The 19,097-nt window shown below is 40.7% G+C and overlaps 1 protein-coding gene across 1 annotated transcript; it reads right to left on the bottom strand.

Annotated features, from left to right (window-relative positions):
* Positions 1 to 7,602: 7,602 nt before the first annotated feature.
* Positions 7,603 to 17,714, bottom strand: LOC115197992 (cytidine monophosphate-N-acetylneuraminic acid hydroxylase-like). Its single transcript, XM_029759648.1, has 7 exons — positions 17,373 to 17,714; positions 15,173 to 15,399; positions 14,853 to 14,938; positions 10,814 to 10,923; positions 9,185 to 9,375; positions 7,897 to 7,977; positions 7,603 to 7,777 (listed from the first exon to the last, which is right to left on the bottom strand). The coding sequence occupies exons 2-7, from the start codon at positions 15,376 to 15,378 to the stop codon at positions 7,603 to 7,605; spliced, it is 849 nt and encodes a 282-aa protein (XP_029615508.1). The 5' UTR covers positions 15,379 to 15,399; positions 17,373 to 17,714.
* Positions 17,715 to 19,097: the final 1,383 nt, after the last annotated feature.

The following is a 19,097-nucleotide window of genomic DNA, read 5'->3' as shown; positions in this document are numbered from 1 at the left end:
ATTCCACTCCGAATACCAGCTCCTTCCCTCTGGATGCAGGTACAGACTACCGAAAGTTACAAAAAATAGGGCCAAGTACTCTTTTATTCCGAATGCAATTCTGCAACTTAACAAATGTTTGACTAATTGCACTTAGCACTTGCACTATGAAACTGCACTTACCCTGCCTAATTGCTTGGAAATATCCTTTGATATTTAAAAAAAATGTTTTAAATGTGATATATTTTATGACTGCTGCAAAATAAATTGCCCCTCTGGGGACATTAAGGTTTTCTGAATCTGAATGTATTACTATACAAAAATGACATCATTGTGTAACAAATTATTTTGAAATCCAGAAAGTGAACAAACATGTTCTTCTTCTTTTTTTTAAATGAACAGAAACAAGAGCATCTTTTAACATCAAGTACTTTCGGAGAAAAAGATTTGTTCAAGAATTAAATAGCCTGTATATAATAACTGTGACACAAAGTAAAAGGAAATAGATTAAGACAAAAAGGTCAGTAGGGGTGTTAGTTATGCACTAGTACTAGCTGTTTGTGTGTGTGTGTGTGTGTGTGTGTGTGTGTGTGTGTGTGTGTGTGTGTGTGTGTGTGTGTGTGTGTGTGTGTGTGTGTGTGTGTGTGTGAATGCTCATGGAACAGGTGTTTGACCTAGTCGTGTGTGTGTTTGTGCTCACGGGATAGGTTTTGTGACTTGCCTCAAGCTATTTTATGTTTTCCACATGACTGGTTGGTGTCATGAAGCAGTGCCTGACATGCAGGGAAGTATTGAAGGTTGTGAATTAAAAGTAGTAGTGGTAGTAATAGGGTTGTCATTGGCTATGGGTTAGTTAAAGTGAGTTGTTTTGGGGTGGTTTGTAGGTGTGGAGTTATTATAATGGGTTATAATGGAGTAGTATTGTAGGCTAGAGTGAGTACTATAACATTATAAGCCATAGAATGTCTTTTTAAGCTCTCAAAATGTTTTAGTTTCAACAACCTGTAAGTTCTGTGGCAGCGATTTCAGTTAAGAATATTGAAGCCTGCATTCCATCTTGAAATGAATGGGGATACAACAAGCGTTACAGTGTATAAAGTATGAATGGTAGCAAAAATCTGTGTTGAAGCTATCTAAGTTGAGTCAGTCTGCAAATTTCAGCATTTGGTTGGTATTTATAGTTTAAATGTTTCAAGAGCAGTGGCGAATCCACATTTTGCCTTTGAGGTCTAAGGAGCTTTTATGCTCATTTAAAATGGTTATAGTTCCAAAAGTACAAATAGTATCCACAATCTTTTGACTCGCAATCTACGTTGAGTCAGTCTGTACATGTCAGCGTTGGTTTGGTGTTTGTTGCTTCAACGGTTCAAGAGCTGTTGGCGAATCAAATATTTCCCATTGTAGCCTATGGAGTGCTTATGCTAATTAGATTTGTTTTACATTTTAGTAATTTAGCAGACGGTCTTATTCAGAGAGACTTACAGTAGCGAGTGCATACATTTTAATACTTTTTCGTACTGTTGAAGCCTGCATTCCATCTTTGAAATGAATGGGGATACAACAAGCGTTATAGTGTATAAAGTATGAATGGTAGCAAAAATCGGTGTTGAAGCTATCTAAGTTCAGTCAGTCTGCACATTTCAGCGTGGTTATAGTTGTAAGAGTATAAATGGTATCAAAAAGCTAAATGGTATCAAAAAATTCATCCAAAGTTAACTTGTAAACATGAAATTCAATTAACAGTTTCAGCAAACCCTTTCTTTCAGGACTTGACAAATAAAACATGTAGAGTTGAAGATGATATTTGGTATGGTCAATGATATCCGGGATCCTACCTTAAATCCTAACCATAACCCCCAACCTTAACCTCGACCCTATTCCTTAACCGGAACTTCTATGGGGTAGGGAAATTGTAATGATCCCGGATAACACATAAATATTTGGTGTACAGCACACCGATACCGGCAGAAAGTGGTAAATATGATTCAAGGACAAATAAGTAAAGCACAAAATAATGTTTTTCAGTCAATTTTTTTTTATATTCATCTTTTGAACTGTCATTGTAATTCGATGTAATTCTTCTGCATTTTAATCTTTGTAGAGTTCAGAGCTTATTTTATGTAAACTACCATAAGCAAAATATATAAATTAGCTAAATGTTTTAATGCTATTAAGTGTATATCCTCTGGGAATACAATGTACATCTCACTGTATATCTTTGTAGCGAAATAAATGAAATTCAATATAATGTATTTATCTGTTAAACAACTTTTGCCTGTCACCTTTAAACAATGTACATTTCTTAATAGTCACAACATAGCAAATATTAAGAGAGAAGCATAAATAATAAAGAGCATTACCTTGTGCAGACTGTCATGTTGACTGGACACTTTAGAATTTGAAGTTTAGACCCAGATGAGTCTTTCTTTGTGCATTTGCATTGAGCAGTGAACGAATTGTTGATGAGAGGGTGATGAGAGGGTGTGCCTCTCTAAACTATGGAAGGCCAAGAATTTCCAATCGTCTTGCCCGGAACTCGTCTTAACACTTGTAATTATCATATTTCACTTGCTTTTTTCAAGTGTCAAATGTCATTTTTTGTACACAAGATTTTTTCACCTATCCAGTGTGTGTTTACAGGCAATTTGAACACTTGTTATGGGCAATTTTACATGCGTTCATTACACCTGTTCAATGTGCATTTACACGTGATTAGAACGCTTGTTATGTATGAAACGCCGATTGGGTCTTAAAGCACATGGTCAAAACGCAATCTTTTTAATGCTAAGCGTGTAAAGTAAGCAGGTGCAGGTGCTTAAGTTAACGCCTAAACGCGTCAAATAAGCACGTGCAAATGTGTTTGCCGGCGGTCCAACATGTGCTAAATAAACGGCTGCAATCGGTCCTGCACACGTCCAATTAACGCCTACATCTGCTAAATATACACTTACACACGCTAATTTAACACATTCTTTAAAATGTTAATTTAACTAGCCAATTTCCCTAGCTCCTCCTTTCAACCAGATTTCGCTGTTTGAAGGAACGTCCTTTTCCACTGCAAGCAGAGTAGGAACCCTCACAAGTTAACGGTTTTGTCTTTGAACATTGTTGTTACTGAATCATAAAGTTTATCCGCGAGTTTACAGTGGAAGGATATGTTTCTCATCACTGGCTATAAAATTCAGCAACATTAATCAAGCACCAGGATCAGCAGTGCTTAGCATAAACTAAATCAGATACTGGCTAGTTAATCTAGCTAACGTCGATAGCCTTGAACCCTGGCCATATTATATCATATAGTTAGCCTGCCCGGCCATACTGCTAGCCGCAGTGAACAGCGCTGTCATGTTTTATTAAAAGCCCTGCTGAAAAAACATGTCAACTACAACAGCCACGGAAACACATTGGACAATGTTAGTACTATCAAGGTAAATTACATACTAGCAAGATTGTTGCTTGAATTCATGGCCAGGCATACATAGATTAGACAACAGATACTCCAAAAATCATCCTGCTCAAAATCCTGGTAGTTGGCGATTTTTGGACTATGTTGTCTCTATTATGCTTTATCATTGACTAAAGGAAGACAAGCTACCTAAATGTGACTTATCGGATAGTACTGAAGCAGGACATGTTTTTGAGTTACGTTTTTAGCCCAAAGCCTTGTATTTAAGCAAAACAACAGCTGAATGTAGGCAATTTCTTCAGCCCGACTGGCTGTCATTTCAATGCTAGCGTTAGCTGCGCTAGCTCGCGATTAGCATGAAGACACTGAAAAGCTCACAAAGCACATTTTGCCAGTGAAAACCTTGTAAAACCTTTACTAACATCTACAACATATCAGCTTTCCAGCAGAGTAGACTAATGTTCACGATCACTTTGTTTTAGGAATATTTACACTCCATCGAAGCCTATTAGGGTAAAATAACAACTTCAGGAATATACCTATTGCTATATAGTACTGCTTCAAAGGAATAGGGTTCCCATTCCTTCTGCTTTATTTTCAAACAATTGTGTCTTGCAGAAGGGAACCATGAAGAGGAGCTTGGAGTGGGCAAGGGGGAGGTTGATAAAGCAGCAGAGAAGACCTGATTTATCAAGTATGACAGTTAATTCTGGTGATTCTCACCTGGTTGGCATTTACAACACGGCAAGGTATGCAACATTAAGCCCAATCAAATATCCAATGTTATTAAAACATATAACCCAATCTACGGTCAAGCAACGTTTAATGTCAGGTGTGTGTTATGAACTATAAACAATCCTTGGAGTCAATGAATCAATTGAGAGTGACTACAATTAGAAATGATTTTAAAACCACTGTGCCAGTAAAGATGACTAAAAAAGGAATCTGCTCTTATGGTTCTGTTTACATTTTTTCAGACACTTCAATCCGACACTCTTGTTAATGTTTGACGTCAGGCAGAACGTCTTCAGCCACCGTAGGATGGAGAGCCGCAGGTTGGCGTTTTTGACTGCAGTGTCTGTGTGGGTGTACCAGGAAAGAACGTTAGAAGTTAGGTCCACCAGGAAAGAACGTTAGAAGTTAGGTCCACCAGGAAAGAACGTTAGAAGTTAGGTCCACCAGGAAAGAACATTAGAAGTTAGGTCCACCAGGAAAGAACATTAGAAGTTAAGTCCCCATGATATCGAAGCTTCTTACCATCTCCACCGCAGCCCAGTCGATATCGATTTAAAAAACTGGAACAATAAATATCGTGTAGCAAAAATTCACTGAACCAACTCCAGTTTGCCTATTGTCCCAACAAATTTGTCAATTATACATTTTAGATACGTCCGAGTGCATTTTCTTTTATAGCTCTGCTTTCCACACCATCCTGACCCACAAACTGGTTAGCAGACTCAGGCCTCTGGGTGTAAAGCCTGTAATAACAAATTCCATTTTTTACATTCACAAGAATGTGTATCCCCAGAATGGACCCAACAACTAAACATGCTGACAACACTACCATAGTACACCATGAACAGGTAATCAAATGGCTACCCGGACTATTTGCATTGTGTGCCCCCCCAACCCCTCTTTTACGCTGCTGCTACTCTGTTTATCATATATGCATAGTCACTTTAACCATATCTACATGTACATACTACCTCAATTGGCCCGACCAACCAGTGCCCCTGCACATTGGCTAACCGGGCTATCTGCATTGTGTCCCGCCAACCCCTCTTTTACGCTACTGCTACTCTGTTCATCATATATGCATAGTCACTTTAACCATATCTACATGTACATACTACCTCAATCAGCCTGACTAACCGGTGCCTGTAAATCGCCTCGCTACTGTTATTTTTCACTCTTTTTTACTGTTGTTTTTATTTCTTTACTTACCTATTGTTCACCTAATACCTTTTTTGCACTGTTGGTTAGAGCCTGTAAGTAAGCATTTCACTGTAAGGTCTACACCTGTTGTATTAGGCGCACGTGACAAATACACTTTGATTTGATGAAGGAGCTGTGGGACCTAACATAATGGTGATAGGACAAGTCTCAGTGTAAGCAAAACAAAGATGGTGGTACTTAACCATTCTCCCATCTACTGTACATTGACATGGAGATGATCAGCAGCTTCAAGTTCCTGGGCACCCTGATATCCTTTCCTGCCCTCAGTCACTTCACTCAAAATGTCCCACCAGTGCTTCTCCACTACCCACATCAACTTGCTGCACCACGACTTATGTACAAACTACAGCGTCTGTTTTTATTGACATAACACATGTAAATAAAATGTCCATATTTACTGTAAGATTTATTTATGGTAACATTAGTCCCTTGACATACATGACTAAACTACTCTGCATAATGCTCATTTACCCACTAAGAAATCATACATTTATTAAAGCTGCGTTATGTATTACTGTGTCCAATTGATTCTGGTTGGTTGTAATGTTTTTGAAAACTTTCAACTTTATTTAGCTGATTATTTTAAACAGGAGTTGTTCAATTTGATGAAAACTTTGGTTAGTGTCAGTTGATCTCAAAAAGTATTTGTATAGTTAGACAGGCTTACATTTAAAAATATCAGAAACGATCATAACATCAATCCTTTTGGGACACATCACCAATTAACATTGGCTGCAGTATTCCGAACTTACTAGGTAGTCATGCAATAAACATCTTGGATAATTCCCCTTAAATGAATTCCCTTTAAATCAAATGTTATTTGTCACATGTGTAACCGGTGCTGTACTGCACCGCTGTAACTCTGCGTTGTGTGTGTGGTTGATTGAGACTATGGACGTGGACTTTGGAGATCAGGTAGTTTTAATTAAGCAGAATTCACTCTGCATCCTGCATCTGCATCCAAAAGAAAATAAAACATTTGTAGAGCACATATGTTCTGCGAATCGTCGCCTCTTTCTACAACAGATGCACAATACAAGGGACTGGGATCATTTCAGGAGCTAGCCATCGTTCACACATACAATAGCCTGCTAATACCTCCAGCAGGTATATCTCTCTGGTCACCCCCAAAGCCAATTCCTCCTTTGGCCGTCTCTCCTTCCAGTTCTCTGCTGCCAATGACTGGAACGAACTACAAAAATCTCTGAAACTGGAAACACTTATCTCCCTCACTAGCTTTTAGCACCAGCTCACAGACTACTGCACCTGTACATAGCCCATCTATAATTTAGCCCAAACAACTACCTCTTCCCTTACTGTATTTATTTATTTATTTAGCTCCTTTGCACCCCATTATTTCTATTTCTACTTTGCACTTTCTTCCACTACAAATCTACCATTCCAGTGTTTAACTTGCTATATTGTATTTACTTTGCCACCATGGCCTTTTTTGCCTTTACCTCCCTTATCTCCCCTCATTTGCTCACATTGTATATAGACTTTTTTTCCCACTGTATTATTGACTGTATGTTTGTTTTACTCCATGTGTAACTGTGTTGTTGTATGTGTCGAACTGCTTTGCTTTATCTTGGCCAGGTCGCAATTGTAAATGAGAACTTGTTCTCAACTTGCCTACCTGGTTAAATAAAGGTGAAATGAAATAATAAAGATGTGGAACGCTACTCACGCTGCGTCTTGGTCCTATTATTCCAACGAACGTGACATCTACATTATGGGGCAGAATATTTAAGTGCCTTTGAAGGGGGTATGGTAGTAGGTACCAGGCACACCGGTTTGAGTGTGTCAAGAACTGCAGCCCTGCTGGGTTTTTCATCCTCAACAGTTTCCCGTGTGTATAAAGAATGGTTCACCACCCAAAAGAAATCCATCCAACTTGACACAACTGTGGGAAGCATTGGAGTCAACATGGGCCAGCATAGCATCCCTGTGGAACGCTTTCGATACCTTGTAGAGTCCATGCCAATAGAGTCGCATTTAGGTTGTTCTGATGGCAAAGGAGGGTGCAACTCAATATTAGGAAAGTGTTCCTAATGTTTCGTCCACCCGGTGTATATACCACTTAGCAGACTTTTATGAAAAGTGACTTCCAGTGACTGCAGGAATTGAACCCAGGACTCTGGTGAAGCTAGCAGCATGTGCTCTTACAAAGGACATGAAGACTACCTTTATATTCAACAATGATACAGGTGTCCATTTCGGGGTGCACTTCATCCTTCAGAATCATGATTCTGAGGTGCACATCAATCTGACGGAGATAACAACAGGAGAAGGGCATTAAAGAAGAGCCTTTTGACAGAGGTTCCTGTATCGTATAAACTGTTCATACAAAGTGAGCTGTTTATGCTTACGTTTTGCCAAATGCCAAAGGGAACTACGTTGATATTTGTCAGCTGCACCTGACTTTTCTCCAGCATCCTGTAACATTATTCAAACGAGGACAGCATAAACCCACAAAGGTGACACCCTCATTTGTTTTATGGTTGTAAAACCATGTTAATGTGTGACATATTTATATAGATATAGATAACCCTTACCAGAACACTGGCCTTGATGTGTCGCCAACATAAATAGGAACATCTGGTCTCGTCGCAGAGAGGGATTTTAAGGTTGGGTAGCTGAAAATTGATTTTTCAGGAATTATCTTAAAACTTCCTGTCTTTCTGTATGCTCATCCTCATGAGAAAAATTCTGCTTACTTCCATAATTAGAGTCCCACTTTAAACTAAGTACAACTTATAATGGCTTAATATATCTTACATAAATGCTTCACATATCATCTATAAACCTATCTCATACTCTATAAATGGTGTATAAACATACATAGTTTATACACCATTTATACACCACCCTTTATATACCATTTATAGAATATGACACACGCTTATAGATGATCTGTGAAGCATTTGTGTAGTGCTTAAGAAACTTCATGCATTCTATATAACGCCTTTATACTTCGTTTAAAGTGGGACCAAAATTATAAATACATTGAAATCAGTGGTGGCTGGTGGGTGGAGATTGCGGAGGACGGGCTCATTGTAATGGTTGTGTTTGATGTGTTTGATACTTTCAATCAATTCCCTTCCAGTTTCACTGAGCCCATCCTCCTATATCAATCCATTTCATTCTACCATCTCTACATACCTGTACCATCTCTACATACCTGTACCATACAGGTACCATCTCTACATACCTGTACCATCCTGCATACAGGTACCATCTCTACATACCTGTACCATACAGGTACCATCTCTACATACCTGTACCATCCTCCATACAGGTACCATCTCTACATACCTGTACCATACTCCATACCTCTACCATCCTCCATACAGGTACCATCCTGCATACAGGTACCATCTCTACATACCTGTACCATACTCCATACAGGTACCATCTCTACATACCTGTACCATACTCCATACCTGTACCATCCTGCATACAGGTACCATCTCTACATACCTGTACCATACAGGTACCATCTCTACATACCGGTACCATGCTCCATACAGGTACCATCTCTACATACCTGTACCATCCTCCATACAGGTACCATCTCTACATACCGGTACCATACTCCATACAGGTACCATCTCTACATACCTGTACCATCCTCCATACAGGTACCATCTCTACATACCGGTACCATACTCCATACAGGTACCATCTCTACATACCTGTACCATCCTCCATACAGGCACCATCTCTACATACCTGTAACATACTCCATACAGGCACCATCTCTACATACCTGTACCATACTCCATACAGGTACCATCTCTACATACCTGTACCATACTCCATACAGGCACCATCTCTACATACCTGAGGGGGTTGGAGTGCATGTGGCTGATGTAGATGAGGTCGGCCATGCACAGCCTCTCCATGGAGTCAGCAGGGGGCTCGTGGAGCAGCCACCAGCCCCTGGCGAAGGCCGGACCCGTCAGCCAGGGGTCGAATATCATCTTCTTCCCCCCTAGCTGGAGCTCCATGCATGCATGGGTGAGGTAGGTCACCTGGAGGAACATGAAGGTCGAGTTTGGGGTGGAGAATCTTGTCGCCCGACGTGCTATCATTTTAGATTTACGTGCGGCGCGGTTGACCATCAATCACACCGATTTAAATAGCCTGTCGGCCATATGGGAAAAACTCAGAGGTGTCGGAGTTGGGAATGTCGTTTCTGTGTCTCTGGAATTTAAATGAAGACATAGGGGAGATGGTCAAAAGTCATCTGTGACCAACTGTCGCTCAGAGTCCCAGCAATGTGTCCTGCACTGTTGTTGGGCATGGCTGTGATCGGAGGTCTATCCCGATACGTTATCTACAATCTTGGATGGTGGTTGGTGAAAGCTTTCAACCTTTGCCCATCTCCCTTATGTGTCCCAGGCTTAAGTTTGGAACTGCAGCCTTTCAGGTGAGAACACACCCTCAGATCTCACATTATAAAGCTTGGCACTGCAGCCTTTCAAGTGAGAACACACCCTCAGATCTCACATTATAAAGTTTGGCACTGCAGCCTTTCAGGTGAGAACACACCCTCAGATCTCACATTATAAAGTTTGGCACTGCAGCCTTTCAGGTGAGAACACACCCTCAGATCTCACATTATAAAGCTTGGCACTGCAGCCTTTCAGGTGAGAACACACCCTCAGATCTCACATTATAAAGCTTGGCACTGCAGCCTTTCAGGTGAGAACACACCCTCAGATCTCACATTATAAAGCTTGGCACTGCAGCCTTTCAGGTGAGAACACATCCTCAGATCTCACATTATAAAGCTTGGCACTGCAGCCTTTCAGGTGAGAACACATCCTCAGATCTCACATTATAAAGCTTGGCACTGCAGCCTTTCAGGTGAGAACACATCCTCAGATCTCACATTATAAAGCTTGGCACTGCAGCCTTTCAGGTGAGAACACACCCTCAGATCTCACATTATAAAGCTTGGCACTGCAGCCTTTCAGGTGAGAACACACCCTCAGATCTCATATTATAAAGCTTGGCACTGCAGCCTTTCAGGTGAGAACACATCCTCAGATCTCACATTATTAAAGTGGTGATGAGATCAAAGATGAGTCAAAGATTTTGTAGACACACAACTCTCGGTTATCATTTTAAGGCTAATATTTGATTCACTCCGGGTAATTACTAACTAGCCTTGAATCATAGCTAGTGTTTGTGTTCTTGTCACACATTTGTGACTAAACAACATGGGAATGTGTTCCAGATTAGTTTCAACCAGCCTGGTGAAGACATCTTTTTCATGACGAGACCAAGATCACAACCAGATCAAGACATATTTTTCTGACCATAACAAAACATCTTTATACAACCAGTATCCATCCTGACCATGACGTCATGTAAGATGTCATAATGTAATTGCAACCAGTTTTGCCCACTGGGAAAGGCCTCAGATCTGTCCAGCCGTGGGTGTGTGTGACGCGCTGTACTCACAGTCACCTCTCCCTCCTGCAGTTCCTGTGGATCCTGGGGATCTGCCGACCAGGGGTCCCAGACGATCACCTCCACGAGCTGAAGACCACCCTCGTCTGTCATCACGACGTCTGCATTAGCAAAATCAAGCCAAAGTCAAAACTCTTCCGATGAGTAATCAAATTAATTACTTCTATTTGACTATCTTAATGTACATATAGACATATTAAACATCTGACTTATTATTTACACTGTGTTCCTCATGTCATTTTTAGACGGCCAAAGGAATGGACAGCTGGAGCTGGGCACTATGATGGAAAATTGGAAGATTATTTTATAATACTTTTATTGCATCAAATGGTTGTTTTATGCAACAGAATAGGGGATTCTTCTAACTACTGTGTGTGTGTGTTCTACTGAGGATGGGCCTCTGGGAGATAATACTGACAGGAGATTTATGATGTCTTTTGGGTGATTAAACCTAAGGAGGCCGCATTTCAGAGCATGAGTTAATGTTTCTGTTCTAGATGATACCAGGGAGAGATGACCCCAGGGCCAGACCCTGGTCTGTACACAAAGATGAATGTTTTTACAGCAGATACTGTCTGCTATGAATTATAGGTATCTTTCATACAAATCTTAACCTTGTGACCCATTCTATTCATCTGTTGTTCGTCATGTAGGTTGAAAGGGGTGTATCTTGGCTATAAAATACCTTTGTACTTTTGTCTCGGGGCTCTCAACGAATCATCTGAGCGTGAATCGTCGACCAGGCATCATTATCGTAGAGCACTCAATCGATTCACTTTATATGTGTGCGTTGTATTGACCTGCTCCCTTATTAATAGGTGATTAAAGATTTAGTATAAGTATAACTCTGACTTGTGCGATGAGTCTGTCTCTCCTCATTTGATAGTAAAGAAATGAGCCACCACATTTGGCAATGGGGATGTAAATCTTCACTTGGTGACTGCTCCTGATGACCTGGGTAAATCGTGCATGAGGGATCCCTCAAACTTGGGATCTCAGGGAGACCACACTTCGGGAACGAAGCAGATGGACCAACCTAAGATCTGAGAGGCAGCGAGCCGAGTGGATACCACATCTCCAACTTAGTTAAAAAATAAATAAAGAGGTGAGCGACACACACAAAGTGGTTAAGAAAAGTCTTTGTTACGTAGGCTCTGAGTGTGAATTCCTGTGTGAGGGGGGCACCTTGGAGGCGTAAACAGGGCCGAGTCAGTGGAGGATGATCTGAGAGTTAGTCGACTCAAAGACACCCATCAGTGGTCGGTTGTGGGCGACCTAGAGCCGTCCTGACACTGAATTGATCCCAGTGGGGATTGGTGCGGTCTGTAGGGGTGAGGGGCCAGGGTGACTGTGTGTTCTGTGTGAAACACGGTACTTGGTGAAGCCCTATTGGAAGAAGGACCTCATTCTGAAAGTGTCTGTGTGACTGTCTAAGTGACCCTCAGGTGGTGAATTCCAATTATTTTAAATGTGCTAGCCAGGTATGCCATGGGTTTGGTAATTTAGCGTTAAATATCTAGAATCTGTGTGAACTACTTTTTGCCATTTAACGTTAAAACATCCTTAATCTGTGTGAACTAGTTAAGACCATTTATGATATAGTATAAGATAGGAATGTGCACCTGTAATTGTTTTAAACCTGTACCCCATTTTAGAAGTATTGAAAGATGTAAATGTATGAGTTGCATTATCCTAGGAACTAACCATGACATAGAAATGAGAAAATATTCCTGCAGGTTGAAATATTGTCAAAAAACATAATTGATTCGGTATGTTTGGGAATAGCATTGTGTGACTGTGATATGAGAGTTGTGGAAATTAGTCTTAATCTGAATTTTAGATAGTAACATAAAGAGATATGCTTAATCATATGATTGACATTTGGATAATAAGCTTTGATATAACGTTATCTTGGGGTTCTGTTCCTTCACTGCCCATCATTTTAGGAAGCAGCGGAAGGTCTACAGTTCCTGAGAGGCTTGATTTTGCTGTGGTCTCTGGGAGGTTAGAGAACCGTTGAGGATCCCATGACGGGCCGGTCCTTGTCCGGGAAACAAAAGTGACTTTTTTTGGTTCTGCTGGGAGTATGTTTGGAGAGCTGCTTCGTAGTTATTGTAGCAATATTGATGTTACACAGGAAACGGAAACCAGTTGTTACTGACTTTATTAATGTGCTTGTTGACAACATGCCTAGTAAAGTTTGCTTAACTTTATATCTTTGTCTGTCGTGACTACAACACAAAGCATATTGAAACAGGGTGATAACGGTACTTAAAAGAACCTGGATCTCATCGATGTCAGTGAAGAATACATCCCAGGCGGCAGTTTGAAAAAGTGCCGTATTTACAGGCTAGTCATCACACCGAACGTCAACGTTAGCTGGCTATCGTGAGTGACTCTATGCTAAAAGCTAGCTGGCAATTGGATACAAAAAGATTTGTGAGTAGCTAACATTCCATTCTACAAAAAAATCACCATGGAAAATGCACTGAAACCTCTGTGAAAAATGTACTATGATGATTGTAATTTAGCACTGACCTGGAAAAGATGGAAAGAGGAATTCAATTTGTACATGGCTCTTACAATGAGAGAAAAACCTGAGGATTACAAAGTGAAGCTACTGTATTATCTCATTGAGGAAAAAGGCAGAGAGATTTGTGAGACCCTATGTGTGGTCAGTACCAAAGACAATCTCTCTGTTGAGAGAGCGTGAGGATGTTCTCTGCATCACACTAGGGCCAAAGTCAGAGAGCATCAACGTGGTGCAGGAGAAAACCACAGTGCCCAATGCAGCTCTCTTTACAATCATGCTGGCCAACAAAAAGTCAGTCAGATTTCAGCTAGATTGTGGTGCTAATGTTATTCCTGCAAACCTCATAAAAGCCAGTCACCTAGAGCCCTGCAGTCAGGTATTGGTGATGTATAACAAGAGTACTCTGACGCCACTGGGGAAGTGCACACTTAAAGTGATCAATCCACGCAATAAGAAAACCTACCGAGTTGAGTTCATCGTATTCAACAAGAATGTGCACAGGCCCATTCTAGACAGTAAGGCTATCCAGGCAATGGAGTTGATTAATGTGCAGCATCACAACATCCTGGCCATCGAGAAAACAACAGGATCCTGGACTAAAAGAGCAAATTAAACGGGAGTACTCTGATGTATTTCAGGGAGATGGATGCTTACCCGGCAAACTGAAGCTGGAAGTGGATGAGCGAGTGGAGCCCGTCCAGCTGCCAAAGAGAAGAGTGCCAGTAGCACTATATAAACCACTCAAAGAGGAGCTCAGTGGTCTATTTTATTTATTTATTTTTTGAGAAAAGAAGGATGATAAAAGCAGTTGAAAAATGCACAGATTTGATTAGCAGCCTGATCTTAGTGAAGAAACCGTCTGGAAAACTAAGAGTGTGTATTGATCCGAAACCTCTCAACAAGGTGCTCAAGAGGAGCCATTACCCACTTCCTACTATTGAAGACGTGCTGTCAGATCTGAACAGAGCACGCGTGTTCTCTGTTTGTGATGTAAAAAACGGATTTTGGCATGTGGAACTGGAGGAGAAATCCAGCTATCTCACCACGTTCTCTACTCCCATGGGACGCTACAGGTGGCTGCGCATGCCAATGGGAATCAGTCCAGCCCCAGAGATCTTTCAGAGGAAGTTGAACCAGGCAATGGAAGGTCTTCCAGTAGTCAAAATCATTGCAGAGGACATCCTGATTGTGGGAGAAGGAGACAACGATGAAGCGGCGACTCTGGACCATGACAAAAACCTGAAAATGCTCCTGGACAGATGCAGGAAGCTCAATATCAAGCAGAATCCGAAAAAGCTGCAGCTCAGGCAGAAGGAAGTGCCCTACATTGGCCACCTGCTAACATCAGAGGGGTTAAAAGTGGACCCAGGAAAAGTGACAGCCATGAAACAGATGCCTAGGCCTACAGATGTGCAAATAGACCTAAAATGGCAAATAGACTAATTCAAAAAGCCATTCAATAACCTTTCAGATTGAGGAAATGGCAGCTCAACTTACCCAGCTCATCCTGTGTGAAGCTGTTGGGAGGGTTCTGCATAGTTGAGACGTTCAGCTTCCAGTAGTGTTTTGTACATCGGACCGTCCTGTATCAGAAAAACCTTTAAGTCCCATTGAATAGATATGTTATATCTAAGCCTCGGTATTAAAGAGGAAGTTCATGATTTTACCATGTTGATGTTAGATGGTTCCTCAGCCTGAAAGTAGTCTATGGGCCAGGATAAACTGTAATCCATGGTTTGGTATTCTCTAAACAGCCACTACAAACTCCAGCTATCTTTAGTTGTAGAGTCCTGAACTTCCCCTTTAAGTCTACTTACCTTCCATCTAAGTCCTCTATGTCTTTGATGAACAGGCCTCCTTGGTGTTTGCATTGGTTCTTGCAGGCCTTCAGCTCTCCATTTTCTTTGTATATGATGTAGCACTTGCCATCATCTGGGCTCTTCTTAAAGTTGATGCCATCTTTGAGTGAGAACACCGCCTCAGAGTCCAGGGACAGCACTGTCTTTGAAGACTGGGCTGTCATTTGAGTGGTTGAATTGAAGTGCTGATGAGAAAAGTAGAGGAGTATATGTGGATGGGACTCGTAAGAAGAATTTACAGGTGAACAAAACAGAAGTAATAGATAAAGGCAACAAAAAAATCAATCCAGTTTATTACAAGTTGCAACAGGGAGATACTTCCAGCACAGAACCAGAGAAAATGTCTGACTGGCCTTATATCCTAATCAGCAGACAACTGTTCTGTAAACATCAGCCCCAGAGGCTTGTGGGAAGTCCAAACAACAAGTAAGTGACATTGCTACAGAATCACAGTGTTCAGACAATACAATAATAATCAGTGTGTCCTCGGTCCTTGTATCTCCAGTCTGGCATCAAACACTATCAACAGATATGAGTTTATTCCATAATATACAGCATCGAGGCTAGTGACCATCAACTCGAGTATCCCAAACAAAACACTGGAAATTGTGTATCACAAAAAGGGGAAATATATGAATATAAGGTAAAACTTTTCTTGATACCTAGTGTCATAACACATTATGACACGGTCATAACCATGTCATACTATGTCATAACAGCTGACATAACATGCTCATAACACTGTTACATATGTTTAGACCTGTTGTGACATATATTCCGATATTTTATGGGTGGTTATGACACAAGAGTTTCAAAACCCACAAAACCTACCACTCAAGGCAAAACATTCCATTACACCATAGCCTACATGTCCACAGTGTTTTTTTAAAAAATTGACCATATAAATTATCATTGTAATTGTGCACAAAATTATGTCAGACATGCACTTACCCCAATGCTCTGTTTCTGATGACTGGGATGAATGCAAGAGCAGAAGCAGGACAAGACATCCTCTTTTTGACAGATGACTGATATAAGGGCATGTACGTGACAGGCCTATCTGGCTTATGTGATTATGATGGTCATAAAGCTTCTTGACAGTGTCAAAGTGTATTTTCTTAGTCCAAGTAAAGTGACACAGGCTGGTCCTAATTTTATATGACAGTGTCATAAAGTGTATTTTCTACAAGTTGTTTAAAATATGATAGAGAGAGAGAGAGAAAGAGCAAGAGACTTGAACCTACATTTTAGACAATAGCACAGATTGAAAGAACGAAACATTATACCGTTATATTTACATGTTCATGGTTAGTTCAAATGACTAATATCTAGATTCAAACAAATGTCAGTTCAGTGACACTTTGGGAACTAAATATTACATGGAATTATCAGGATCAGGAGCAGACCTGGGTACAAATACATGCGTATTTATATTTGAAATACTTATTTTATGTGTGAATATGAGAATTATGTGGTCAAAATTCGCTACCTCTTTTAACATGTCCTACAAATAGCCTACTATCTGAAAAATATTTTCAAATATTGTTTCCAAACACATTCTTCCAAATACCCTAGGAACAAACAGAAAGTGGGTTCAAATGCATAGAGTATTTAAATATTTTTATATTTCAATATTTTCAAATGCAGAAAAATACTTTTTAAGTGTATTTCCAAATACATTCCAATATTCAACTACTTGTATTTTCAAGTAAGTACTTCGAAATGTCTTTGAAAGTTATTGAAATACCTCAAATTTGAACATGGGTCTGAATAGGAGACTATTTTTTGGTTGTAAGAGCAATCATCCTCAATTCATTGTTTTTTTTATTTCACATATGACTGAAACTCATCCAAAGTTAACTTGTAAACTTGAAATTCAATTAACAGTTTCACAGAGTTCACAGAGCTTAATTTGTGTAAACTACCATGAGCAAAATATATAAATTGGCTAAATATTTTAATGCTATTAAGTGCTATCCTCTGGGAATACAATGTACATCTCGCTGTATATGTTCGTAGCGAAATAAATGAAATTCAATATTACAAAGAATTGATCTGTTAAACAACTATTGTCTGTCACCTTTAAACATTGTACATTTCTTAATAGTCACAACATAGCAAATATTAAGAGAGAAGCATAAATAATAAAGAGCATTACCTTGTGCAGACTGTCATGTTGACTTGACACTTTGGAATTTGAAGTTTAGACCCAGATGAGTCTTTCTTTGTGCATTTGCATTGAGCAGTGAACGAATTGTTGGTACTTAACAAGAAGAAACAAGTGTTTGCCTCAGGAAATCCACTCGAAAGAAAAGAGGTACAGAGAGAGATGAAGAAAGAGATAAAAAAGGTGAGATGCCAGTAGAAGGATAAGGTGCAACAGATAATGTCACAGGGAGACTCTGCCTGGATGGGCATTAAGAATATGGCAAATGCCCCCTTCAAAGCGAGGCAACGTATCGATCCCCGCCCGGATGAGAGGGTGTGCCTCTCTACAGCCAATGAACTAAACAAGTTATTCACTCGCTTTGAAGCGGGGGCGGCCCCGCTCCCCCTTCCTGTGTGAAGGAGGATGTCATGGCAACCGAGAGCGCCCATGTCAGCAATGAGGAAGTAGGACCAGTGTTCAAAAGCACCGGAGCACGAAAGAGCCCGGGGCCTGATAACATAAGTGGTCGTGTCTTGAAACACTGTTCCACTCAGCTGAGCGGTGTCTTCTGCAGTGTCTTCTGCTCTTCTTCTAGCGGTCCCTGGATACATTGGAAATTCCATCTCTATGGAAAAAATGTTATTATTATACCTGTCTCAAAAACCTCTCATCCATCTGCATCAAATGACTACAGACCTGTCTCTCATACCTCTATCTTGATTAAATCTCTTAGAAAGATCATCAAGACATACATCATCAACACCACCAGACACCTTCTTGACCCCCTCCAATTTGCACACCAGTCAGAGAGAGGAACAGATGATGCCAACCTCTAGCTCTTACATCTGGTGAACATGCATTTGGAGGGCAGTAAAACCCATGTGTGTATCATGGTCACAGATTTCTCTTCAGCATTTAACACAATTAATCCATTGGTCCTCGCGGACAGACTGAGAGGAGACTTCGGACTTGATGCTATGCTTATCACATGGATCACCAACTTCCTAACTGATAGGTCTCAGCAGGTACGAGTTGGCAACACACTCTCTGAGGTGTGCACTACTTCAGTTGGAACCCCCCAGGGCAGTGTTCTTTCACCAGTACTATACATACTGTATACAGACAGCTGCCGGAGCCAGTTCCCAGGCCGCCACCTGATCAAATATGCTGACGACACTTTGTTCACTCTACTTGAAGGGGATAAGACAGAGCCCGGCCGGCTCTGAATGATTTTAATGTTTGGTTTGAGTCATCCCATCTAAAATTAAATACATCAAAAAACAAAGGACTTGGTGATTGACTTTCAAAGGAACACGACTATGCACACACCATCGCTGATCAATTGTGAGCCCATTGAAATAGTGGAGGAGTACAAATACCTTGGGCTAGTCACTGACAACAAGCTGTCCTGGGATCAGTGTACTGGCGCTATTTTGAAGAAAGGCCAACAGAGACTGTATTTCCTACGGAAACTGTACTTTTCTAATGTTGATCTAACCTTCATGGTTCTCTATTATAAATCATTCATTGAGAGCATTCTGTCCTACTACTTGACCTGCTGGTTTGGGAATATCAAAGTTGCATAGAAAAATAGGTTCTGAAAGATAGTCAGGACTTGCAGGAAAATCATGGGGCAGCAACAGCAAGAACTGTCATCTCTCTACCTGGGCAGAGCCCTCCAGAAGGCTAATAAAATAGTGGTTGACTCTTCCCATCCATTCCACTCCGAATACC

This window comes from Salmo trutta, chromosome 8 (genome assembly GCF_901001165.1).
Source record: "Salmo trutta chromosome 8, fSalTru1.1, whole genome shotgun sequence".
Lineage (NCBI taxonomy): Eukaryota > Metazoa > Chordata > Actinopteri > Salmoniformes > Salmonidae > Salmo > Salmo trutta.
Note: the sequence above shows the minus strand (reverse complement) of the source record. Positions and strands in the feature narration are given on the sequence as shown.